The following is a 26,581-nucleotide window of genomic DNA, read 5'->3' on the forward strand; positions in this document are numbered from 1 at the left end:
ATGCTTTTTTCCCCTTTAGTGACCATAAGGGGCTGTTAGATCTGATGTAGCAGAGTCCCCCACAGAGGTGGAGCCCAACTCTTTCTTTGGTACTAAAGTCTGGTAGAGGCACACTACTGTAGGGTATGTTGCATGGATCTGAACATTTACACCCAGACGATATAACATTTATGTCTGCAGGATTTCCAAAGCATGACTTGCCTCAAAACACTAAGAAGGTTGGATCCTCTGGGTCATAATACATTTGTCCCTTCCCTGCATTATCAATTATACTCTAAAACAAAAACAAGAAAACCCCAACCTGTTTGTTCCCCTGCAGGAAACAAGATCAATGGACAAGACAACAAATCAGAAATAATAAGGATGACCCCTTTTGGAGGCATGCTGGCTATATTATTGCACAGTTGGATGGTCTGTACATGGGAGCCCTCGAGTGGGCTAAACTACACAAACAAACAGTAAGATTACTGCATCTCTTTTTCAGTAGCTGGGGATGGAATGTCAGAGGACAAAGATGGGAGAAGGGAATCTGATATTTAGAAAAAAAAAAAAAGAGGAGGATAACTAGTGGCAAGTACTCATTCTGCATGCCATTCTACAAAAACTTCAGTGGCTCTTCAATGTAGATAATGTGACTGAGCACTTGGGTCATGTCACCACAGATCCTTTGCTCTGGACTTGGAACCCTGGGTGCTCACGTGCTGATTAGATTGTGGGTGGTTTTTGTATCCACATGCGGATCTTGGACGGGCAGACACTTCTAAAGTACTTGCTGTTGTCACTTTACAGTTGTTATTGAGCAATGACCCTCTAGGTATAAAGAGTAGCTGCAACAGCATGAATCAGTATGTAGGGAGTATATTAAAGCTTTCATTCTTATTTCCAAGCATCAGATTTCAAATCTTGAAAGCCTCTCTATTTTGAAGTATGTTTTATGTTACTACCTGTCGTCTTTTCTGTCTTCTAAGTCTCCCGTTACAAAATATATGGTTGGTGCTGTGGCAGGCCAAATGGGGTATGGTGTGTGTTGGTTGTGGGTTTCGTTCTCTGTTTTTTTTTTTTTTTTTGTTAATTCAATTAGAATTGTGTTCCACATCATCGGCTTGTGTGCAATAGCAGAGCTCCTTTAACTCCAGCAGAGCTATCATAATTACAATGCTGTCCTTAAGTCTAATGTCTAATAGGTTTCTCAATGTGAGAGGGAGGGCTTGACTAATTGTAGTTGACCTCTTTTGTCTTGGTTTAACCATATCAAGAATTTAGAGAAGTTGGGAGTGCTAAATAATAAACAGTTAGGTTTTAGTAAAATGGACATCTTTCTTGTGTAGAACTTGCTCTGGGTCTTTCATGAATGGGGAATCAGCTCGAACTAAAAGAAAAGACTGTTCACAATAATGGAAAGATCCATCCTGGTGGGCCTGAGTTATAGGGAAGATACTAAGAAACCTTGACTTTCTAGCAAAAGAACTCATTAATTCCCTTTCATAACACCTGTATCTGAAGAGCCCTGCAAGGCTTATCAATTTTTTTGGCTACTTCAGAATCCTTTGGATTCAGATGGGGGAAGGGGAAAGTGCTAGTTTGTGCCTGAGTTATTTCTTCATTATAGGCCTGTCCTACCTGCAACGTGTATTCCCTGATACTTATTTAACTGTGTATTTGATACTAAAAATCACTGAGCTCTGAAGTGACAGAGTCATTCTTAATCCTCTTTTCAGATATCTCATCAGCATGCCTATATAAAAATGGTGCATTTAGTGGAAGTTCAAATATGTGGTTCAGTCTGAAATATGTGTCCTCTATTTTTGAATGATATGCAGTGGGTGTGTGTGTGTATATATATATATATATAGTTCTTTTCCCAAATGTGCCTGGAGCAGATGGTGGAATTTATTTCGACTCCTTCCTATGCCATTCACAATTTTAGCTTTTGGCATTATCACCTAAGCTGGGATCCATGTCTTTTTGTTAAAAGCAAAAATTTTCCCCATGTATGCATCTCTCACTTGAGATAATGCTGCAGGTTGCTCTGTTTGCCAGAGCCAGTAAGTTAACATCAACTTCTTACTTTGAGTACAGTTTGGACAGCTGCTTTTGCACCTATATGTTTGGTTTTCTTTGGCATCAACATGATACCTGACAGCTCTGCAAAAGTACATGCAGTTCACTTTGGGTACCATGTTACTTTTCAAATGCCTTTGGGAGATGAGGCTACAACAGTGCTATTTGTGTATGTATTTACTGCTGTTAGGATCCCCTTCAGGAAATGAAGAGCTTGAAGATTGTTGCTCCGAGCTTACGTGGACAATAAAAACAGGTGCAGATGCAATGTTACTGACTAGTATTCTAGTTCTGACATATCCACTTATCTGAGAATCAACCCAGCTTCTGTAAACTGTTGGCACTTAAAAAAAAAACCCAAAAAAACAACTAAACTAACAAACAAAAAACCCCCTGAGAAGGTCAACAGTATCTTCCTTATTCCTTGTGATTAAAGAACATCTGCCCTCCAAATAGGCTGTTTTCAACTTTGTTCTTGCAGTGCATTTTATTAGAATGTTAAAAAGGTTCTGTTATTCAATCCCTGAGATTGTTGGTAAGAAGAATGTTTGGCAAATAAATTCACCTAATAGATGATTTTTTTTTTTTTTCTTTATTTGTAAGTATTATACTTTGGTTCAATTCATCCAATGTTGTTTTGATCTTTCTTTGGGCAACAACTGCAGTAACAAGTATTTACTATTTCCACTGCTCATTTCTCACTCGTAAAAAATAATTAAACTTGTTACTGAAAGCCCCCACAACAAATTCTGCATGGTTTTAAAAGCAAATCTCATTCCTATTGCATGTTTTCCTTGGTGCTTTGAGAGTCTCTTCTTCCTTCTTTTCTTTGGTAGATACTACTTTTGTTTATTAAAAAAAGAATCCTTTCTATATGTGCATTGACTTAGGATTATTATAATTGGGAACAAGTTTATCTTTTGATCTCTGGTGGTGCAGTAGTTTGCATTCACAGTGGTAATGAATATTAGAAATATTGATAATATTTCATGTGTGGGTTGTGTGGTGTTTTTATTTGCTTTTGTTATCTTCCCCCTGCCCCCAAACAGCCAAAACCCCAAAACTGAACCAAAACCCAACACATGACAGGCTGTATTTTGTTGCCTCATGTTCTAACTGCTATTGGGAAAAACTATGCATACTTCTAAATGCAACTGATTACTCTGTGATTACTCTTTATGTGCAGAGGGAAATTTCCCCCCAATGTCCTCAGCTTAAAAGAAGGCTAAACACTGCAGAAGAAAGGCTGGGAAGTCTTACTTTTTCCCCTGGCTCCCAAAAGATCGGAGACATGGGGAAGAGAAAGAGAGGAGATGGATTTCAAAGTTCTTACATTCCCGTCCCCCCTGCCCATGCAATGAATGCTTGTACATGGACAAAGTGTTCTCCTGAACACTGAGAAGTTGGTTGGTTAACAAGGATAGGCCAAAAGATGGAGAAAAGGGACTGTGTTTACAAAGTCTGTGGATTTCAACAGTGAGCACTGGGCAAAGTTGAACAAAATTGTTCCCTCTTCAGGAGAATGGAAACAAGCTGTATCAATAGCTAATCTGCTTTTAATCTTACACATTTCATGTGTCAAGGTTTCTTATCAGCACTACACATACCTTTTCAAACTTGCAAGTAGCTGGAGTTTTAAATTTGGTGAATTAGTTGGTATGTACTTACTTGAGGAAGACAAGTGAAAAGATCTGATGTTCCATTGTCCTGTACGATGCGTGGTAGTTTGAAGCTATGCTGAATCCACATAGTGCTTAAATGAGAGTTGGATTATGTGCACACAGGTCACTCTGAAATGTTCCATTTTTCTTTCTGCCCTAAACTTCAGGTCTGCTTCACTTGAATACTGTAGAACCATTGTCTGCCACAAATAACAGCCTTACTACAGGAAGAAAATTTGGTGTGGACTCTGAACTGTTTGATAGTAGTACTAGTACATATTTTTTTTTTCTTTTTATTCCTATATGTATGAAGCATATGTTTTGTAGTGTACTGTTCTAAACTCTTTTTATAATTCCATGAAGTCTGGTTTCATGCAGGACTGTTTTAGGTAGGTGCTTCCATTGAGACCTGTATGAAGGCAATGTATATTGTAAACTTCTGTATTTTGAATTTGATATTTACAGGTATCATTAAGAATAACATGAAAATGTATTCACATTTTGACATCAAAGTGTGACATTATTCCATCTGGTTTAGCAACATTTTATATCCAGTAAACAAACCCAACCCTTTTGTTAAGACAATTTCTGAAGGAGGGGCACTCAAAGAATATTAAGCCTTTTCATCTACCTAATGCTCTACCAACGCTGTGATTAATCTTGGGCTTGTCTACACAGGGAAATTACTCTTGAATAAGGAGGTGTCAGAGTTTTAAGTAGTACAATGATTGTAGGACAGCTCTCTATTTGTACTTCCTTATTTTGTATTGAGAATGCTCACGTATGGGGAAGTTACTGGAAAACAATTGTTGCAGAATAAGGTCTATTTTAATGTCCCATGTAGACAAGCCTTTGAGGTTGGTTCTCTCCTATCTGCTCCCCTTTCTATTTCTCCTTACAGCTGAAGTACCTCAAACTCAATTTCATTTTTTTTTTTTTAAACTATTCAGGACAGTATTGTAGAGGAGGAGCCACACAAAAGGACTTTTTCTCTTGTCATGGCTATACCACCTCTCTGCTTGTCAATTTAGCTCATTCATTCACTCTTCTTCAGGATGTAAACCATGCATGCAAGGAGTTTTCCTGACATTGCTGTGTGAGATGGGAGAAGGTGATTACAAAAGATTGTAATATGCCCTATATTATGCACTTGTTATCATGCATGCCTTTTTTTTTTTTTTTTTTTTTTGTCTAATTCTTGGTGGTGGACACTGATTAACTCCTCCCAGAGAAGATTTCTCCATATATCCTGGAAATCGGCTGTGATAATTCCCGAACTGGGGCTCTCAGTGTTGTGGCAGATTCCTCAGGCCACTCCTGAAATTCCAGATTTAGCCTGTATTGCAGACGCCCAAGTCTTCTGTTTGAATGCATTGTTTTACTGAGACTCCAGGGAAGCTCTGTGCACTGTGCTTGTGTGATGTCACTGAGCATCAGACGATCTTAAACACAACACCAGGTTTATCCAAGCAGAGCAATGAGGTCTTGGAAATAAACTGGAACAAAATTTGCTTCCCTCTCAAAAGGGGAATGGAAACAGAACCCTAGTAGGTACTTAACAACCTAGTTCCTCTTTTACTTCTCTGATATTTTGGCTGGCTTTGGGAGCTGGCAGCCTAATCTCACCCAGTGGAACCCTAGGAATTTACATAACCTTTGCTTCTTTGTTTGAGTGGGTCTTTCCTCCTGCTCTCTGGCCACCTTTCTCTGCGTATAGTTCTGAAGTGCCAAGCTTCCTTGCTTGGCACCTTTGTTCTAGCTCGAATGGACTTCCTAGTAGTTCCTGAATTTTTTTTACTTGAAATGACTGTAAGATAGCGCAGAAATGTGAAACTTCTTTTTAAAATATACAGGCAATTCCAAGTGATGCTGCAGCAGTATCAGTGTAGCTACCTGTAGATGTTGCAATGAAGGCAGGCTTTATGGAGGAGAATATGTACTTGCCAAATGGATGTCAGGTACAAGTCAGATGTCTCAGGGCTGGCCGAGCATTCTCATATGCAATCCTGTTTGCTCCCCTCCTGGTGGTACTGCACAGTAATGCCTGTGTAAATTGGACATTGGAAAACAGTTTCTCCTCATTGTGTGGTGGGCTTGCAGACCTTTAAGTGCAGCTGGATGGGGAAAAATTGTGCTGAAACAGTGCGAAGTCTCTCTATATGGGTTCCAATGAGATAGATAGCAGTTGTTGAGACTTGTTTGTAAATGATTCATACCTCTGAGTTGCTTAGAACTACCCAAAGATATATCTCTTGACATTTATCAGTTGTGGCCTTTGCTGCTCCCTCTTTGGGTCCCTACAGCAAAAACATGATGAGCTAAAGCAATGTAACATGTATGAAAGCTTGCTTTTGAATTTCTTCCTCAACGTACAGCTGCTGTTGGGCCTTCTGCGATGCATGATTTTAGTTGTGAGAGTGGCTTATTTTTCTCATTTGTCTTGGTAAGCATTGTGGGAAGGTTTAATTCCTTCCTCTGGGATATATGGACTAGAGTTTACATTATTTTCGGTTTTCCTTTTGGTTATTCTCTCTGCCAACACAGCAGATGGATAATACAGAATTTAGCCTTCTGAATAAAAAGTAAATGGATTTGGCGCTGTTTATTTTTTCCATGTCTTTGTCTTCCCTTTATTGGGGTTTGTAGAGAGGTCAGCTATATAGTTTAATAACAGTGATTTATATTGCAAGCAATGTGTTTCTTTGCTATGTGATTATGTCCTATTCTAAAACTACTATTCATAGCCCTACAGTGACGTGTGTTCTGACTTCTTTTCCTTAAGCCTTGCCTTAACTAAAGGCATGGTGCAGGCAAGAACAGGAAGGATTTAGAAAACGGTCTTTGAAGGTTGAGGTTAGACCATTGTTAAGCTCTTATTTTTTGAAGAGGCAAATTAAGAGAAGGTTCTGAAGAGCATGTTGCACAACGAGTTGTGTGTAGTTAACCCTGGCTAGCTCGAACCGTAAGGGGTTTTTGCAAGCATGTAGCATAGCGGAGTGCCTTTTGACTGACTTCCTCTCTTCAACTAGTTCCATACCTGATGAGTATTGTTAACATATCTTGCTTCCCTCATTCGTTTCCTCCTCCTCAGTCCTGATGATGTCCTAAATTTCAGTCTTTAAATTCGAAAACTCCCAAGAGTATTTGTCAATGTAAGGCTCTTCAAAGGCATCTAGATAAACAAAAAAATACTGAAATCTTACTATTACCCCAGCGTAACAGTAACAGCAGGCTGATTGGTATGCTGTTTGCAAAGACACACAAAAGTTTCATAAGTTACTGCTAACGTCTCCTTTTTTTCTCAGAAATGTTAGCATTGATAATGCCACCAGAAGGGCCAGACCCTTAAAGATACCTAGGTGCCTAATTTGATGCTGAGTTTGAGCATCTGGGCCTTGTGAGCAAGTATTTCATAGACCATATAAGAGCTTCCTTTGAGAGCAAAAGAAAAATTCTAACAGCTGAGACTGTCCTGATGCTTCTCTGTCTGAAAGTGCTTTTTGTGGTCTCTCTTTTCTCCCTTTCCTCAGCCACTGAGCATCTTTGATGTCCAGTTTCTGAATGCAGTTGGAGACCTGTTGGACCTCATTCCTGCATTATTTGAGTATTCTGCACGGAGTGGACAATGCAATGTGGAGCCAGGAAGCCATGGGAAATACCAGTGGGATATGGGTCACTGCTCTGCACTCATCAAGGTGAGCACCAAGAACTTCATCTCCAGTGACTGTGTTGATTTGCAGTGTCATGAGCCTGCGTTTCTGGAGTATTCAGTGTTTAAGTTGCATGTGCATAGACTCCTGTCAATCAAGGTGCTTTTATGCAGTTACTATTTGTGCCTCCATAGGATTCTGGGTCCAGTTTTGCTCGCTTGTGTTCAAGGGGAGGGGAAAAAACCAAACCAAACCAAAACTGGAGATTGACAATGAAAAGCTGCTAGACTTACTTATGAGGGACTGACATGGAGAGGAGACTGAAAGAGGGTGACTTGTTTCACCTAGCCAAGTGAAGTCTGAAGGGGGGGTATTGTGAATGTCTACAAACACACTGGGCAAATCAGCAGGGAGGAAGGGAAGAGGATTACTTAAACTAAAGGACAGTACTAGCACAACAACAAAGGGATGCAAGTGGGTGATGTTTTCTAAGTGTTAACAGTGATACTCTGGAACGGCTTTCCAATGGGAGTAATGACAGAAAACACACTTTTAAGATAAGTGTCTGATACATCATGGTGGCAATTAAATCTTTCAGTTAAAATTATCAAGGATCTAGTCAGCATATGGAGACTCCCATGTATCCCAGAGCAACAATATTCACCTTAAATTGAGAAGCATTCATTCAAGCATTTGCCTATAGCAAGAGGTTTCTGAGCTAACAACAAGTCTTAGAACCAGGAAATACTTTGAAAAGATGTACTATCAATATATATTTACCTTTTCAAAATGAATTTACTTGCATTTGCTTCCATACTTCCAAGTCACCCAGAGGCATTTGCACAGAAACGGCATGTTCTAAGTTAATGTTAGATACGCTTATCACTCTCTGCAACTACCTGAAAGGAGGCTGTAGTGAGGTGGGTGTTGGTCTCTTCCCCCAAGTAGCAAGCGATAGGACAAGATGAAACGGCCTCAAGTTGCACCAGGGGAGGTTTAGACTGGATATTAGGAAAAATTTCTTCACTGAAAGGAACAGGCTGCCCAGGGAAGTGGTTGAGTCACCACCCCTGGAGGTATTTAGAAGACTTGTAGATGTGGTGCTTAGGGACATGGTTTGATGGTGGACTTGGCAGTGTTAGGTTAACGGTTGGACTCGATGGTCTTAAGGGTCTTCTCCAACCTAAATGATTCTATGAGTCTATGTTTGCAGGGAGCTGATATGAATGTGTAAATACAAGTATTCAAGAGGAAACCAGGGAAACAAAACATACCGTGTGATGCAGGTGTCCCAAAAACCTTAAGCTGTTTCATTTTGAAAAAATAACAGCTAATTATTTGAAAACAGCACAAGGGCAAGAATTATTTCCAGAGGTTTCAGAAATTCATTGTTAAGTATACAGTTAAAAGCACAAGAATCTGCTCCTTCTTGAACAATGCAATTAATCAAGCTACTTAAAACAAGTTGTTCTCCCAGTTTCTATCAAGTACAAAACATGCAGAGTATAGTCTGAAATTACTCATATTTCTGCTTCTGTTTTCCAGGTTCTACCTGGATATGAGAATATATATTTTGCCCATTCCAGCTGGTTCACATATGCAGCCACACTGAGAATATATAAGCATTGGAACTTCAATATAGTTGATCCAGACACTAGCACCAGCCGTGTCTCGTTCAGCAGTTATCCAGGTAAAGTCAAGAAACCCAAAACAATGTAGTTATCCAAGATGGCATGTCTTGCAGATGACTTGCCTATAAAAAGGATGATACCTCAACAAGCACTGGTTTCAATCTACCTTAAAACTTTTAGCCACCAAGAGGACAAAATGTCGTCTTCAATTTTCTGGCTTGAACATGATGTTGTTGTCATCGTCTTTTGTTGTTGATTAATCACCTTCAGTGCTCTGAATAATACTAGTTAAATATTCTACCTCTGGCACAAACATGCTGCTTTGAATTCTGCTCAAGTAGTCTGCAGTCATCTCAACTGTTGAACTTCTCACCTTGCCTATAGCAGTTGCATGTTTGGTAATAACAGTTTTAAACGCTTCTCTTTACTACTGTGGCATGACTCGTGCTGTAATGGGATTATTAGAGGGTATCAAACACTCACCATTTGAAATTACATCGACTTCTTTGGTGTTAGGTTAGCAAACCTTCAGTTGTTTGTCGTTTTTTTTTCTGCCACATCTCCCTCTTCCAGCTTCTCTATAAGCTGTTGCAGAGGGCAGTATTTTTTATGCTTATTTCATGTGTTAGCAATATAGTCAGCCAGAATATTTAAAATCTCCCTTGGGAAGATTAGTCAGCATATAATATTCTCAAGTTTCCTGGAAGAATGTTAGAAATTGCCAGCAGTTAATGTTTCAGTGGTAAAAATATGTACTCTTGCTAGAGTAGCATCAAGAAATCTGAACGTGAAAAACCAAAGCAAATCTAAGACTCTAAGAATAAGCACTGCATAAGCTTCTAAAGGTGGAATTTCAAATTCAAAAATGCCCAAACACTCAAGAATCTTCATACACTTTTTGAACTGAAGTATGTGCCATAGGAGACTGTCTGATTCTGATGAAATTTTGTTGGTTGATGATTTCAAAATGTGCTTTGTTGAATTACTGTGCTTGCCTTACTACAAAGGCAAGGGTCCTTCGTGGCAGGGACTCCTGAGACTGTGACTGGGAAACGGTTTTGAAAAGCATTCATTTCATGTTGAAAGGAATTTTTTTTTTTTTTTTCCCCCCTGTGGTATTCTGACCCTCCTCAGTGACCCTCAGGAATGCAGCATTTTCTGACAGCTGAGACTTTTGCTTTGAGGAAGGAGTAGAGGTATTCTGGCAAATGCCTAAGTATATAGCCTTTCAAGAGCTTCGGTTTATCTCCGATTCCCTTGGAGGAATTTCACTTGCTCGTTGCAAGGAGTTTTGCCAAGCCTGTGTAAGATAGTAGAAAGCCAAGGTTTCTGTCTGAGCTCTGTTCATCAGCTGAATGTACAGAAGGTTATTCTGGATCTCATATCTCTCAGCAGAAATACCGTTGAGGATAGTACTATCTTTCAGGAGAATGTGGCTCTGTTTCGCAACTGTTGCACGCTGCACTGTGCTGCAGATTGAAACTGGGGATCAGGATCAGCCATACAGAACACTTATTATTTTATTTTTAGGGAGTGTCTATGGTGATGTCCCTGGGATCCTTTTGTGGATTCTTTGTATGAAGTGAAATACAAGTCTTCTGTTTTGATGAGACTGATAAAGCTTGCTGTATGGGAGGGTACCTGAAAATCAGCTACTACTATGCTGAAATGGTCAGGGTCTGTTCACTGGTGTACAAAATCCCAGTGCGCTTCCCTGAGACTGTTGAGGTCTGTAGAGATGGCTCATTTAAAAGCTTGCTTGTGCCGGGTGGATTCTGACACAGTGATGTGGTAATGTATACTTCTACCAACAAAAATGAGTTATAACTGTTGCAAAACATAGTTCCCATGGCTACAGTGAAGTTTGAGAGACCTGTGGTATGCAAAGTGTATTCACTGGCTGCCTAATTACAGGATACTATCACAAACACTAGACAAGCACAATCCATTGACTACAGCAAATTGCATTAGCTGTGGGTTTAGTTCACAAACTTGCAGTTTTCCAGGGGATGAGTAAGCTCTAAAGCACTGGCCTGGTAATGATCTAGGGACATCACGCAGGAAGGAGGGAACTGCCAAATTCCTCCACTCTGTGTTGTGATGAGATGCAGCCTTATATTTTCAGGGCTTCTGACCAAGGAATCTGCAGGGCCTGGCCATGGTTCAGCTTGACGACTAACTTCTCCCTGCATGCAAGTTCCCACTTTTATTCTCCGTCCTGATAAATGCTAAGAATCAGTAAGAAAGGCCAAGCTAGTAAGCTCTCCTGAATAGTAACATGATCCTAATGTACATAGAAGTATTGACTTTTGGAGGAAACAAAGAGCATTAAAAGACAAGTGTCCTTCCAGGCCTTCAGTGACACCTAACTGAGTAATTAGAAGATTTCTGTCATCCGGTGGATTGGATATTAAGTAAAACTCTTCTGCTTTCCAAAAGCTGTGTCAGAAGGCTTCAAGGAGTCATTTGCCTTCTCAGAAGGAATGTGCCAACTCCCCAGTTTCTCCTGGGGTGACAGAGTAAAATTGTCCAGATTGTTTATTTACTGAATTTCAAAAGATAGGCCATTACACAGCAAAAATTAATATTTGTTGTGACTCAAAGGATCTAAGACTATTCACTAACCATGATGCATGTCAGCGTGTGCATTATGGTACAGCTAGAGGGCCTTGCGCTTCCTGGCTTCTGCTGTGATTGAGCAGGTAGGAGGACAGGCAGGAATTGCAGAGTCTATCCTGGCTTCCCCAGCAGTTCCCCACATTCCTGCCAGCACGCTCAAATGTCCGCTGTTACAGCATGTCCTCTCTTTGCTGCTTTGTCCCTTTCAGAGCAACAGTAGCGCTGCAAGGGCACAGTCAAGTGGAAATGAACGATAGTAGTAAACTCTGCTTTTGCAGGATGATTTAGCCACTTACTCCTCATTTCCACTCTAATCCTAATCCTCACTTGAACTCTGCTCATAGTCTTAGCTTTCTCTTCTATTGAAAGCATCTGTGCAGAGCTGCATGTAGGACAGCTCTGTGTACCTCTGGAAAGGAGGGAATGTCTGAGCTGAATGCTTGGGCACCCCTGACTTCAGTGTCTTGTTCAAGCTCTGGACAGAAGTACTTAATGTGGTTGGTGAATCTATGCACAGCAGAGAGAAGTTAAATTGTACAGACATGTTACAGTTGCTAACAAATGTTAAGTGAAGTGATGCTCATTGCGGGGGGAGGTAAGAAATGTGATAACAGAGATGAGGTGGGTGCTGTGTTTTGCAGGACATATCTAGTAAAACATTGGAGAGAAAGCCCCCGCCCCCTCACGATGCAGTTACTGCTCTACACTGCCCCATTGAGGCATTTAAAGAAATGAGCCCAATTAACTGATGAACTTTGCAATTTTTCTTGGACAGCACCTCCCAAGATTTCTGACCATTTGGATGGACCTCTTCTTGAGCAGTTAGTTTTGAACCCCATTTAAGAAGGGGAATCTACCATTTGGACCCAAGCACTCTGGTTTGGGTAGTGACCAGCTTTCTCTGGGCTGAGCCACAGTCTCGTTAGGTACGTTACTATGACTTCAGCTGTTTAAGCAAAACAGTTGAGAAGAGCTTTACTGCCACCTTTGCTCCTCTGGTCTGCTGTCAGGATCGTGCTTGGTTGAGACAGGCTATGACATGGGAACAAGATAGCACAAGTTGTCTTGATGGACGGCTGTATGTGCGCTGCTAAGGCAGGAGAGAGAACTAACAAGTGTCCCCTGCTTTGAGGTAATCTGGTGTTAGTGCAGGATCAGAAAGTGCAGCATTATCCTTCCCCACAGCCTGAGCAAGAGCTAGGAGGAGCAAAACATGGAAAGGGCGGTAGCCCTTGTATTCAGGTATTGCCAGACCATTTCTTGCTTCCCTGCTCCCTCCGACATCTGTCTAAAACCTGGAGGGAAGCAGAGGAAAGTGTCTGATGCACTTTGGAGATGAGAGGCCAGAGCTATAGTGTGGGATGTGCTATTTCTTAGTGCCTAGGAAAGGTCTGCAAGTGGAAGGCAGGCAGCTGGTGGGAGTTCAGTCTTGGCATGAGAAGCAACTGCCGATGGGATTAAGAAAGCCAATCCAGAGAAGACATCTCCTTTCCCATTGTCAAGTGTGTTTATAACCCAGAGCATTGAGCATCTCAGCCAGGAGCTACTCTCATCCATGTGAGGTGATGGGTAGACCTTGTGCCTCTGACTTCCAGCCTGTAATACTGACCCTTTCTGTACCTGAATGAGCACAACCACCTTTTAAAACACCAAAAAAAAGCTGATGGCATCTGGTTCAGAAAGCAGCAGCCTACCTCTTTAGGAACAATAGCTGCCAGGAATGTGTTACACCGCCCCCCCCCCGCATACTCTTTGGTGTGCTTACTCTCGCTGTGGGTCAGATTTCAAAAAATATTTTGCTTTGCTTGGCTGGTTAATATTGTCATGATGAATGAAACTCCAGTCTCTGGAAACTTCAGTTTTCCAGTGGTGATTGGAACCTGAATCTAAATGCCTCAGACCCAGAAGATGTAATCAGAAATGCTTTTGCTTGTTTCTGTGTAGGAAGAGTGAGGTTCGTTGGAGGGAGGGGGAAAAAAAGAAGAAAAGGAAAAAAACTGATTGAGAGTTGCTGATAAAAATGGGAGATGGGTTTACAGAAAAAGTAGGTGAACCATACAGTTGACATAAAAGGCATTTTCAATTACAGCAGATTCTAATACATACTTAAAAAGACAAGAATGACACAAGAGGGCATCAAATATCTGCTGATATCTCTAGGCTTCAACCAGGGTTTATTTTTGTGGATCTCTTTGCCCTTGGTAAGCCTGTTTATATGTGCGCTGACTTCCCTTTGCTTCGGGGGTGCCTGTGCCTTAAGTCAAAATGGTATATGTCGTCTCGGAATAATTAGGCTAGTAATGGTGTATCATGGAGGGCATGCTGTATTATAAAACACGGCAGGATAAAACTTGGTAAATACTAAGGCCCAGAAGGAAATCCCCTTGTTTTCAGCTTAGCTGAGCTTTGCGATTTATTTGAATTCCAGAGTTCAAACTTCAGGTAATTCAGCATCATTCCTTCTGTTGACACTTGCTTTGACTTGAGTTTCTGTTATATCTCAGCTGTTGATTGAAAAAGAAGGAAAAACTGTCATTTGGTTTATTTTTGAAGTAGGGCACTTGGCATTGGCACCCACATGGGAATCGGCGTTCAATTCAAATCACAACTGTTTAACAATTTCATTTCTTGTCTCTGGGCAAGCACTTGACTTGTTACACAGTTTATCGCTGGAGTATCCCATGTCTTTGTATAAAACAGACTGGTAGAGCCAGGTTTAGAGTGTTTCTCTTCTTGTCCTTACTTATTTGAGAAAGAACTCTGCTGTTGATGTACGTAATTTATTGGCACTCTTTTTCTGTCTCCAAGAATAAAATACTAGGAACCACAAGCTGCCAGGGTGCTCTGCTGGTTCTATACTGACGTATTTTTAGAGAACAGGTGACTACAAAGTATATTTTTCTGGATCTTGATACTTCAAAGAAATCTTGCTGGAACAGAACCCTTAAACATTACTTTTGCTTGAAGGAGGTCTGCCTTTTGATGAAAGCCCAGAAATAGGAGGCAGAGCTGAGTCGTCTTTCTGGCTGTCATAGGTTGCTGACCTAATGACTCTGTACTTGCTGAGTGCATTAATAAAGCTTGCTGTAGAAGATTTCATAGTGGAACTCAACTGCTACACTGTTGTGCAGCATTTTAGCATTTTGTACTCTTTGAAGAGTGATACCATTAAAAACTCATTAGCAAGAGACCAGGTTCTGGATGACTTCCCCATCAGGAGCTCAGTTAACCTTTCTTCCCCAACCTGGCAGCCCTGTATCCGCTGTGGAATCTCAGAGTCAAGTTATTTCTGCTTTGTAAGTAGTCACCATGCTATCCATGGCATTATAGCTGACCTTTGCAGCTCTGTATACCACCTCCTGGTGTGGGATCTGCTATTGGACCTAATACTTCTGTTGGCATGTAACCTGGAAGGGAATCCTGCCCAGAGATCCATTGCTGTGTTGAGTTTGCAGGGCTGATAGGCATAAAAAACCCAATGACAACATGTCAGAAAGAGGAGTAGGTAAAACTTGCTCTCGTATACAGGATGGGGTTTATGATTTAAGAGGTGCCCACTTCTTGGAGATGCTTTTAAGAATAGTTAGACTGGAAAAGATTAAACTAGAAGGAAGATTTTTCTGCTTGGCTTGATTTAGTCCAGAAGGGATTAATTTAAAGGAATACCTGTCGTCCTTACAGAATAAAAAATCTAAATCTGAAACAGATTGATGAAAATATCTTTGTGGAGTTTGTACTTTTGTTTTGCTTTTCGTTGTTGTATTTTTTTTTAAAAGGAATTTCTTTGTTAAAAACTTACTCACTAGGAATTTACAGTATGTAATCCTCAGCATAAGAATAAGACATGGCTTGACATATGAAGGAGAAACTTCCAAGCTTGGGATGCAAACATGAAGCAAATGCTCTAGACAAAGAATTAGGTTGTGTGTTTGAAAGCATGACAAATGAGAAACTGTGCTGACAGATGGGCTTAAAGCACTTGCAGAAGTTGCCACCTCATCTTTAATGTTTGTAGAGTTTGATTTCAAACACACATGCGTTAACTCATTCGTATCATCTTCCCTTGTCTCTCTGTTTTGTTCTATGAGTATATCAAAGATTCACAAAGATAACAAATTTTGTGTTATTGCTGTTTAAGGCTTTTTGGTGTCCTTGGATGACTTTTACATACTAGGCAGCGGCTTGGTAATGTTGCAGACTACCAACAGTGTGTTCAACCAAACCCTCATGAAGCAAGTGGTGCCTGAATCCCTGCTGGCTTGGCAGAGGGTCCGCATTGCTAACATGATGGCAGATGGTGGCAAAACTTGGGCAGAAACCTTCTCGAAGTGCAACTCTGGTAAGTACACTTTCATATGAATCTTAAAAAAAAGATATGTTCCCTTTGCCCCTTGTACCCTTTTCCTTCCCCCAGCAGGACATGTAACTCTCTCTTTGCTCTCATACCTAGGGACCTACAACAATCAGTACATGGTGCTGGACCTGAAGAAGGTCAAGCTGCGGAAGAGCCTTGATGATGGTGCATTGTACATTGTTGAGCAGATCCCAACCCTTGTGGAGTATTCTGATCAAACAAATGTTCTCCGGAAAGGTAATAGCTCCTATAATAGTTCCTGGCTTAGGAAAGCCATCTCTTTGTGCCAGCTGATGGAGAATCTTGCTTTGTACCTGGGAAGGGTTTATTGAACACTAGTGCTCAGTTTCAAGTTAGAAAGCTTTGCATAAGCATCCAGGTCTATTACGTTGTATTCATTTCTCCTGTATGCTGTGGCAGAAATGTGGGCATCTGTGTTTCTTAGAAGCAGGGGAGGGAAAAATAGACTTTCTTGCTTGCTTTTTCTTGCTTGCTTTTTCTTGCTTGCTTTTTCTTGCTTGCTTTTTCTTGCTTGCTTTTTCTTGCTTGCTTTTTCTTGCTTGCTTTTTCTTGCTTGCTTTTTCTTGCTTGCTTTTTCTTGCTTGCTTTTTCTTGCTTGCTTTTTCTTGCTTGCTTTTTCTTGCTTGCTTTTTCTTGCTTGCTTTTTCTTGCTTGCTTTTTCTTGCTTGCTTTTTCTTGCTTGCTTTTTCTTGCTTGCTTTTTCTTGCTTGCTTTTTCTTGCTTGCTTTTTCTTGCTTGCTTTTTCTTGCTTGCTTTTTCTTGCTTGCTTTTTCTTGCTTGCTTTTTCTTGCTTGCTTTTTCTTGCTTGCTTTTTCTGGTATTATTTTGCCTTATCTTAGAGACCCATGAGGAAAAAGTTGAGGTCTATTTGAAACTACTAAATAACTGTGATGCTGTGGGCTACTTGAAATGTTTGGTGAGTGGGTCACGCTACAAGGAGATGAGCTTTTAAATACGAGAGAAGTTCTATTCAGCTCCTGAACTCTTCTGGAGCTCTGTCATCTGATAAATACTTACTTTTTAGAAGATTTCCTTAATCCCTGGTAAGACTAGTAGCAACTTGATGGAAAACAAATAAACAAAAATCTAGGTGAAGCAAAACACCCACTGTCAGGTTTCATTCACAAGTGTTTTCTAGACACTTTGTCAGCATCCAAAAGCCTGACCTTATTCCACAAATTTGAGTGTGCCTGGTGCTTTGTGCTCCCTCCTCTAATCACATGCTGAGGAGGTGAATTGGTGAATTGCTCTTCATCATCACAATGACTGGAAATACATTTATGTTGGCAGCTGGAGTTGTTTACCTCTGGATTTTTTCCTTGTGTCTGGCTCCTTGGAAAGTTCTGGCTTACGTTAGGCATTGCCACAATGTCAGTATGGCTTTGAGATGTTTCTTATCAATAATTTGGAAAAATCCCATGTCTCTCCGTTATGCTTCTCTGGCTCCTTTATCTGTTGAAGATGTGAAAGTAGGCTGTTGCACCTCTCATCTTCCAGTGTTTTTGTGTAGTTCAGATGATGAAATGCCTTGGGCTTCTCTGTTCTGTGTTGTGGATTGTGGTGCAGACAAACAAGCTACTAGAGACCCTCTAGCTCTGGCACTTGAAGCAATGCAACCCCATCACGGCAGTGCTGCACCTGTGCAGAGAGGCCAGGCTTAGAGCGTTCCCCGAGTTCCTTTTCAGCAGTGACTTGAGAGCTGCTGTGTGGGATTCCCTGTAGGACTGACCCCAGCCTCTGGGCTTGGGCACACAGTGTCCACTTACTCCCTCCTAGGAGATCTTGTGGCTGCTCTGTTCTTGAAGGTGGCAGCATGTATTAGAAGCTATGTATTATTTTACATTTACAGTATGGCTTTTCCCAGGTATTTGAAAGTACCTTGTGTGTATTGGATAACACAGCAGTCAGTCTCTGGGAGTTTAAACATGAGAAGGACAGCCCTCAGCCCACAGGGTGGGCTAAGCACTGCAGAAGTGCTGGCTTAGAGACCTCAGCTGCTGTAAGCCAGCACTGCTCCTGTAAGCAGCAGATCTGGACTCCTCTGTGCCACGCAGGACACCAGACAAGTCCCATCAAGGCCCCTGCCCTGTTCCCTGGTGCTTGGAGCAGCCCAGGTGAAGGAGTTTGCCTTTCTCAAGAGCAGTGCTGGCTTAAAGCATTTGTAGAGTAGCTGACCCTGGCACACTCCATGATTGCCTTGTAGCTGACATCCAAAGATAATGCACTTTTGACACTCTGGCCTGGTCAGAGTGAGTTTGTAACAGCATTGGCTTTTTAAGTCTCTTTCAAGCGTAAACCTAGAAACAACGAAGAACGAGAATTGAGTTCTCAGGTGAACAAAGGCAGGCATTGATATAGCAAGCCCTGTATCTGAGGAAAAAGGAAGCAGTTTCTTAGAAGTGTTTCAAAATGGAAAGATTTTTTTATGGCTTCTGTCTGCTTGTTTTGTAGGCCAGTGCAAGTCAGTTCTAAAAACCAGGAATCTCTTATGTTGCCCTTTCCAGGCAAAGATGTCAAGGTGCTTTCTGTGTGTTGACAATGAAAACTCAGGAATCCTTTAGAGGAGGTGGGAGAGAGCAATACAGTCTTTAGTATAGGGATGGGGCACAGGAGTGGGCTGCAGTTCATGTTTCCTGATGATGAGTGAGTAATGCATCCATTTCAGCATCAAAAGCATCACATTAGATCAGAACCTGGGCTCTCACTCTCTTCTGCCATATCTTCTTGTTGTTCTGCCTCTCAATATTGCTGAGATCTCTTCCTCTAATGGGCAGAGGAGGAAGGCATTTTGTTTCAAAGAATTTTTGCTGCCTTCATGTTGTCCTCCTCACCCCGCTTTCAGCCTTACACCATCTCTGACTTGTTTGTGTCACTGTTCACCCTGCCAGGCCTAACAGGCAGGTTTCACTGGCTTATAGTAGCCCTTGGGTAAAGGCTGCCTTAGGTTGGGTGCTGCACTGTCTGCATGGGATTTGCAGTCTTGCAGAGCATGAGGCACAGCAGAGCTCTTGCTGGAAGAGAACTTCAAATACCTTCTTCTGTTTTAGAAATTTAAACAAAAAGTTTTTCCAGGTGAGAGAAGGGGGTCATCTGTATGCACTGCGTTCATGTGAGATAATAGCACCTTTTTGAATCGCAACTAAACCCCGCTGGTTTGGAAACTGATGTATCTGTATCCTCCGGCTTGCGTCATTAGAGAGGCTGACAAGCGTGCTCATTTCTGGAGGATGCCTGTGTTACAACACAACATGTACATAACCTGTTTCCTTCAGGTAGGCTCTAGGTCACATAAGCAAATGCCAGCAGATAGGGCATTCCAGTCTCTGCTGCATGCTAGGCAGGACCCAAGCTGATAAGGCCTCCGCTCAGACAGCGTTCCAGTGCTTATGCTGTCTGCATATCTGTCCCTCAGGAAGTTTGGTTTGTATCTGTGTATATCGCTCCCAGTGAGTCCCAGTTGATTTTTCTTGAGCATCTTACGGCCAGACTCCTCACGTTGTGCTGGGCTGGAGTTAATACATGGAGCACTGCATTTACCAGTGTCTAGATAGTAAATCTCTAAGCCAAATCCTAGTGTGTGATTTGAGAAGCAACATCCTGACAACAGGAATGCTAGTACTTTGGAGAGAACCTGAAAGTGTGCTGCTCTTGGGACTAGCTCATGTTATATGCTCCCTGCCTAAACACTCCTTGGTGCCTGCCTTGAAAAAAACAAAGAAAAAAAACGCACCCCGCCTTCCCCCCCCAACCCCCCCAAAAGCCCAAACAGTTAAACGTTAAGGTACAGATATCTATTTTTATTTCTTCCAGGACTTGCTGTACCCAGATCCTGACCTGGATGGTCTCCTGGCTCTCCACAAGCTTTTCTGCTTTCTAGACTAGTCTTGTTTCAGGCAGTTGTATGTCGCCTACCTAAAACTCTCTCTGGAGTTTTGGCTGGTAACCTTGCTCTTTAGAGTTAACAAAACTGCAGGATTTACACTTATTCTTGGAAAAGTTAGGGCAGGGCTCTGCTCTGCTGATCAATCACTTCTTAACCCTCAAAGAAAGATACTGGCAAACATGCAGCTATCGTCCATCTCTCCTTGTCAGTGTGTGCAACCACAGCTGTCCAACCACCACTGCACAAAGCATGTGTGTGTGTGTGGTGTTTGCTGACCTGCCTCCTGTTGACCCATGTTAGCTCTGTGGTCTGTGTGTGTCTGTCTGTCTGTCCCTGACATCTCAGCACGGGTGTATTACTCTGCCTTGGTGAAATGGGAAAAGAGTGGGGAGAAGGGAGTGACTTCAAGCCTCTTGCTGGGAAGTTTGGTGGACCTAAATGATCTTACACTCCTCTGAGGCTGAGCAGGGAAACCTCTGTAGGAGGGCTGTGGCTACTCTGCGTGTTCATCTCAAACTCCTGCAAGTCTGATCTCAGCTGTTTTGCAGGATGAGTCCTTGGGGTAGAAGTCTGGGGGTGGGTTGCCTGGGTACAGTCTCCAGTGGTGTTATACTGGGAGTCAACCCTGGTCATGCCAGTGACTATTGCCTTATTTTCTTGTGTTCAAACCAGTTTGACATGTTATTCTTCAACGTGCTGTTAAGGCAATGCAACATGGAAAATGGTTTATTTTTCTTTTTTGATAGAAACAAGAGCATTTGGCATTTCTAAGTGATTAACAGATTGGGTTTTGTCTCTGGCAGGTTACTGGCCTTCATACAATATCCCTTTCCATGAAAAGATTTACAATCTCAGTGGGTATGCAGCATACGTTGAGAAGTATGGCATGGATTTCTCTTATGAACTTGCTCCAAGAGCAAAAATCTTCCGTCGAGACCAGGGCAGGGTGACCAACTTGGAAAGCATGAAGTACATCATGAGATACAACAGTAAGTCACTTGCTTGTGAACTGTGGAGCTGATCTTAATAAAGCAGTGTTACTTTTATTTCTTGGTTTATAGTGGGAAGCTGCAGCCTCACATACAGATCAGAGTTGTATTACCCTAGGTGCAGAGTACACACAAAGCAAAAAGGTAACACAAGCTTACTGTCGAGGTAGGAAACCAGGCAAAAGCTACTCTAACAGAAAAAAGACTGGGTTCCTTCTTGAACAAGGGTCCTCGGGCTTGCTGTTTGACCTTTCCAGAGAGCTTCTGACACTCCGAGAGACTCTGTAGACTGCTGTTACCCAATATGTCTACAGCCTGTCGATCTTGGAAGCCTTCAATCCTAAGCAAGAATTAGGTCAGATCAGACCAAGAGAATTCAGTGTAAAACTTCAAGTCAGTTTGGCCTTTTTTTTTTTTTTTTTCTTCTCCCCCCCCCCATTTCTCCTTGTTCAGGCAGAATGATCTCTGGTAGGTAGTGCTCTGCTCTGCTTTTCCCTGACAGGGTTTTCCTTAACTGGATTGAAAACAGCTTAATTAACTTCTCGCTAAGCCCATCTCTAAGTACAGATAGCTTTAGATGCTATATTTCTATTCCCAATTATAGGGAGCATGCTGATTACCGGGCTTGGGGTTTGGGAGGCCTCTCCCAGGGTGGGGTATTGCTACTGTTCGGGCTGTGAGTAGCAGCATGCTCATAGACGTTGAGGCTTGTCCACCTTCCCCTCCTAGTTTTCAGCTACTACAACGGGTGTTCAAAGACTTTGCTCTTTGCCACTTATTTTAGTCCAGAACAGGAAAACAAAGGCTCTCACTGCTGCACTTCTCCTTCCCTTCCCTCCTGCTTCCCTTTCTCTTCTGCTTTTGTCTCCTGACAAAGTTCCTGCAAGCATTCATCATGTGGAGTTGCAGATGTTTGTGGTTAGAGGTTGGCAGTGGTGCCCCTGGGTTGCAGAAACAGCTGTATGGACTTGGATTAGGAGCTTGTGTACTTAATGTCCTGTCTCAAGCACTGACTTCCAGCTGGTACCTGTGGAGGAGCATGAGAGCAATGTGATAGACCTGTGTTTCTGGCAGCGCACTTACCCAGCTTTTAGTGGCTAGGGCACTTTGCAACAGTAGTAGAGGCTTTTTGGGAGGGGACTAATTTGTTTTCTTTTCTTCCTTCCTTCCCTCCCACCACATTTCTCCCCAGACTACCAGCGTGATCCTTATGCCGAACGCAATCCTTGCAACACCATTTGCTGCCGGGAAGACCTGAATCCTTCTTTTCCAGTGCCTGCAGGCTGCTATGACTCCAAGGTAACTTACCTCAATTTCAATATCTGCTGAATGTTTGCTGCAGCCTGTTTGTGCTCCTGTCAGACCTGTAGCATGTTTCCCTGTGCTAGGGCAGGCATGGTCAGGCCTGTCTGTTCCCTCTTTTCATGCTTTCCCAGTGCCTGGGCAGATCCTGAGATGGCAATTCTGTGCAGAGTCCTATCTCCTGTCCCTGCCACCAGTCCTGGCACAGTGGCAGAGGATACAGGGGGAGGTATGCAAAAGAATGATGTCCATGGGAACTTGTGGTGTTTAGGGGTTAAACCCCAAAGCCTTGCAGGAAGTGGAGCATAAGAGAAGGCTGAAATGAGTCTTCACATCACTTGAGGAAGGTGACTGTTGCATAGGCTCAGCCTCCTGTTCATGGGGACTGTTGTGGGTGCCTGCCCAGAGCCCACAGGAGTGTGTTTTCAGCCTCACTTTACCTTTACCTTTGCAAAAGCCTGGCTCTCTAGTGAGTCACCTTACTCCAGGGCTCCACCTCTCTGTGAAACTGTTTTGAACAAAGTTTGGTAAAGATCACTTGGCTTTCTGGGGGAATGTGGGAAAATCCTTAGACCCACTGTCCTGGAGAAAGCAGCAGTTTTTCCAGGCAGCTTGTATGGTATTTTCACTGTGAGGGGCAATACCTGAGTAAGCAGCTGCCCAGCCCTGGTTGTACGGTGCTTTATCCCGTGGGGACGAGCCTGCTGCATTTCTGGATTGTGAGTTTGGCTGCTAGGATGTGGAGGCTGTTTTGGCATTGCCAGTGCTGTGTCCCCACTCAGCTTGCACAAGCCCAGGCCAGCTGCCTGCTGTAGTGGCCAGTAGGAGCTCCCAGAGGTGGTTATTACGAGATGAATCCAGAAAATTGCTGTCTGGGGTGTCTGGTAAGGGAGCAGGTCAGTGCATGCTGGTTGTGACCCCTTTGCCAGCACAGTTAGGCAAGGGGAATGGGCTGGGCTGGGGGAGGACGGGGGACCTGAGAGAAACATGGAGAGAAATAGTAGATGCAAAACCTGGCAGTGAAGCTAATGCCAGTCTGTTGTAAACGCTAAAGGCAATGTTAGTATCTCTGAGTTTGGGAAGATGGAGCAGGCTGGGGACCTCTTGGGAGATAATGAAGGAACAGGGCAGGGTCTGGGCAGCATCATTAACTCTGAGCTGCCTTTGTCCTTTCCTAAATTACCCTGACGGTGCCCCGGGGGACAGCCCAAGTGCTTAACACGCAGCAGAGCTTAGGTCGGACCCTCTAGCCTGCCTGCTGCAGCTCCAGCTCTTTTGGAGAGACCCAAACCCAGGAAGGATTGTCCTGAGGGCAGACGTGCTGCCTCTCTCATGGATAGCGCAAGGGCTAGAGGGCAGCGTGGGCTCGTGCTTTGCTGCTGCCCTTCGCGCTGGCTGTTCTGTGGCTGAGGATGCCTCTGTGCAGGGGAGGAGTGCTGCCTGACCGGCATGTGTTTCCCCTTGCTCACTTTCTTTATTGCCATCAAATCTCCTGGAGCTGTTCCCGCTCTGTGGGATGGGTGCATGTCGAACACCGTGCCACCTGACCGGCATGTGTTTCCCCTTGCTCACTTTCTTTATTGCCATCAAATCTCCTGGAGCTGTTCCCGCTCTGTGGGATGGGTGCATGTCGAACACCGTGCCACCATTTTGCCCTGAACTCCTGTCCTTTATTACAGGTGTCAGATTTCCGCCTGGCTTCAGCGTTCACAGCCACTGCAATCAATGGCCCCCCAGTACAGGGCGGTCTCCCTGTCTTCACTTGGAAGCAGTTTAACCACACACGACACCAGGGCCTGCCAGAATCATACAACTTTCATTTTGTCACCATGCGGCCGATCCTGTAAAACCAGCATCAATATTCCCAAATGGGATTTTTTTTTAATGGAAATTTTCATTCCTGTGTGTAATAAATTGACCTGGATGCCCACATCCCTGTGCCTTACCTGTCTTCCCCTGTCCTGCTTGCTAAGCGCTTCTTTGTACCGATGTTGGCTGCCTCTGTGCAGCCCAGTGCGTGTTCAGCTCTTCGGAGCTATTTGGATGGCCCCTCCTCTGACTCGGATTGATGGGAAGCAGGTGTGGCACTGCTTTTCGGTGATCTGAGCCATCATCACAGCTATTCGCAGAGCTGGAGTGAACTGCAATGTCGTCAGTGAGCGATCTGTCTCTGGTGGCAACATGGGACCTGCCTCCAGGGCTGGGCCAAGCCCGGTGGCTGCTTTGGGCCATGGTGGCCTTATCTCTGTGCTGGTGTGATGTCTGCCTTTTGTTTGAGCAGGTGCTGCAAAATGCTTCTCATCCAGGAATGTCACTAGCAAAGAGTCAAGGCTGCCGTTCTCCACAGCAGATCAGTAGACAACAGGCACACAGAGCGGGGCTTTTGCAAGATTTCCTTTGTCTGACGGTCAGGCTGTGAAAGGTAGTGTGTGGAAGAGATGTGCCTGGTGATTTCTGAAAGCAGCCTGATGCTTTTGGAAATACCACCCCTCAGGCTCCCCCCTGCCCCAGGCTGCAGTGCAGCAGCAGGAAAAGTCTGCATCTCTCTGTGCAATGTGTCTCTTAGTGGTCGGCCCATGCAGCTGTTCAGTGACCTCTTTGCCTATGGAGGTGGAACGTGACAGTAAGATGGCTGTGGGGGCCAAGGCTCTTACATATTAGTCTTTTAGTTACTTATGTTTACACTGAGGAGTCGAGTCACTGGGCTGTTTTGTGCTAGATGTTATACCTGTAATTAAGTAAAACAGAATAAACAGCGCTTGCCTCATGGCCTTGGCAGTCCAAGCTAAACTGCAAAGCAACTGCCCGGTATTACAAAGGTGAAGGATGAGCAGCGTGAGGTTTTGATGAGGCCCCTGGAGTTTTATCTTGTGTGATGGGGAGTGAGTTACTGCAGCAGGGGTGAGGTTCTAGCCTAAATACTTGGCTGTCACAGTAGGGCTGATTTCCCTCACGGGCAGAAGGAGACCACAAGTTACAAGAAAGCTTTTGCTGAGGATGAAAATCTGTGCGAAGACTGAAGTGATTTGTTTGCTGGAGCAGAAGGAGGTATGTGCGAGAGGCTGGAGGGAGCATCTGTGTCCTGTGCAGGGGTAGGAGGAGTGGGTGGGATACAGGGGCAGGAGAGCACTGTATAAAATGACTGTAAAACTGCTGAAGTACTCGCCACAGAGCTGCTTTTTTGTAAGTATATGCATGGGTGTATCTGCCATTGCAGCTGTGCCTGTGCTAGAGGGGGATGTGCTGTTCACTTGGTGCCTCTTACGAGCCAGAAGAGTTGGCTGGGCTGCACAGCTGCCTTCTGCCAGAGGCAGTGAGGAGGAGGCACCCCTAGCCACAGTTTTTAAATGTAGCACCCCCGAGGTTCTCTGTTAGTGAAGGTGTCTTGCTCGCCTGCAGCTGGGACCCCAGGGACATTGGCCCCTGTGTCAGCCCTGGCCCTGTGGGGCAGGTCCTTGCCCCAAGCTGTGTGCACATAGACCACCTCCACGTAATGTTTTGCAATCAAAAAAATTGCAATCAACTCCACCCCCCGCCCTGTTCCAGCTGTGCTGAATGAAGGGCAGTGGGGCAGTGGGGACTTGTGATGGCCGCCTGAGCATGCACAGCAGCGCTCAGCCAAACAGCCCTGCTTCTGTGTTGGGCCCTGGCAGCTCCCAGGGCAGGGAAGCTCTACCTGCCACGTGTCACTCACCTTGTGCTGTTTGCTGGGAGCCTGTGAAGGCCTGTCTGTTGTTCCTGCTGGCCCGCCCTCAAGGGTGTCTTGCCCTCTGCCTGGTCTGTCAGCTTTGTGAGCTGTCGCAGGGATGCTCTGATTGCAGCTCCAGCCTTGCAGGGCAGCAGTCTTGATGCTTTTTGCACAAGCGCCAAATACAAACTAAGCACTTTTTTTTTGTGTAGCCCTCAGGTGTTTGCAGCTGATCACTGCCTTGAGAGACACGTTTTAAAGTCCTGTACTGGAGACTGGCAGCTACAGAGCAACTGCCACAGATTGGCCTGAACTGAACAGGCTGCAACAGGTATTTAGGAGCACACGCAGAAGGAAGGGAGCTGCGTCACGAAGGGCAGTACAGGGATCTGAGCTGACAGCAAGCAGAGACCCAAGAATCAGCAGCTTGCTTGAGACTGGAAGCACAGAGTGGCTGGAGGATGGCTGTTTGCTACTTGACTGTCACTCCTAGGCAACACAGCAACAGTGCAGGTTGTATTTACTGCCTTTTCAGCCAATCTTATATAAAAATACTAATGGAGGAGTATTATTTAAAAGCTGGTCCCCAGGAACCGGGAAGTTGCCAACTGATTACTGTGTTGAACAGTGTTTTTGATCAGGGCACCCCTGGATGCTTCCCCCTGCGGAGAGTGGCCGCACACAGCAGAAAGGCCAGGCCCATTTGTAAATATGCAGGGGAA

The 26,581-nt window shown here is 43.7% G+C and overlaps 1 protein-coding gene across 1 annotated transcript in view; it reads left to right on the forward strand.

Annotated features, from left to right (window-relative positions):
- PLBD1 (phospholipase B domain containing 1) overlaps window positions 1-24,018 on the forward strand; it is a gene marked incomplete at its 3' end in the record, with an annotated part of 41,541 nt that extends 17,523 nt beyond the window's left edge. Inside the window, exons 4-11 of the mRNA XM_082311081.1 lie at window positions 320-458; window positions 7,253-7,417; window positions 8,918-9,062; window positions 15,761-15,961; window positions 16,073-16,213; window positions 20,684-20,869; window positions 22,062-22,168; window positions 23,851-24,018. Coding sequence (XP_082167207.1) covers window positions 320-458; window positions 7,253-7,417; window positions 8,918-9,062; window positions 15,761-15,961; window positions 16,073-16,213; window positions 20,684-20,869; window positions 22,062-22,168; window positions 23,851-24,018 — 1,252 coding nt within the window. The remainder of the gene's footprint in view (window positions 1-319; window positions 459-7,252; window positions 7,418-8,917; window positions 9,063-15,760; window positions 15,962-16,072; window positions 16,214-20,683; window positions 20,870-22,061; window positions 22,169-23,850) is intronic.
- Window positions 24,019-26,581: the final 2,563 nt, after the last annotated feature.

Source organism: Platalea leucorodia, assembly GCF_965183815.1.
Source record: "Platalea leucorodia genome assembly, chromosome: 4".
Lineage (NCBI taxonomy): Eukaryota > Metazoa > Chordata > Aves > Pelecaniformes > Threskiornithidae > Platalea > Platalea leucorodia.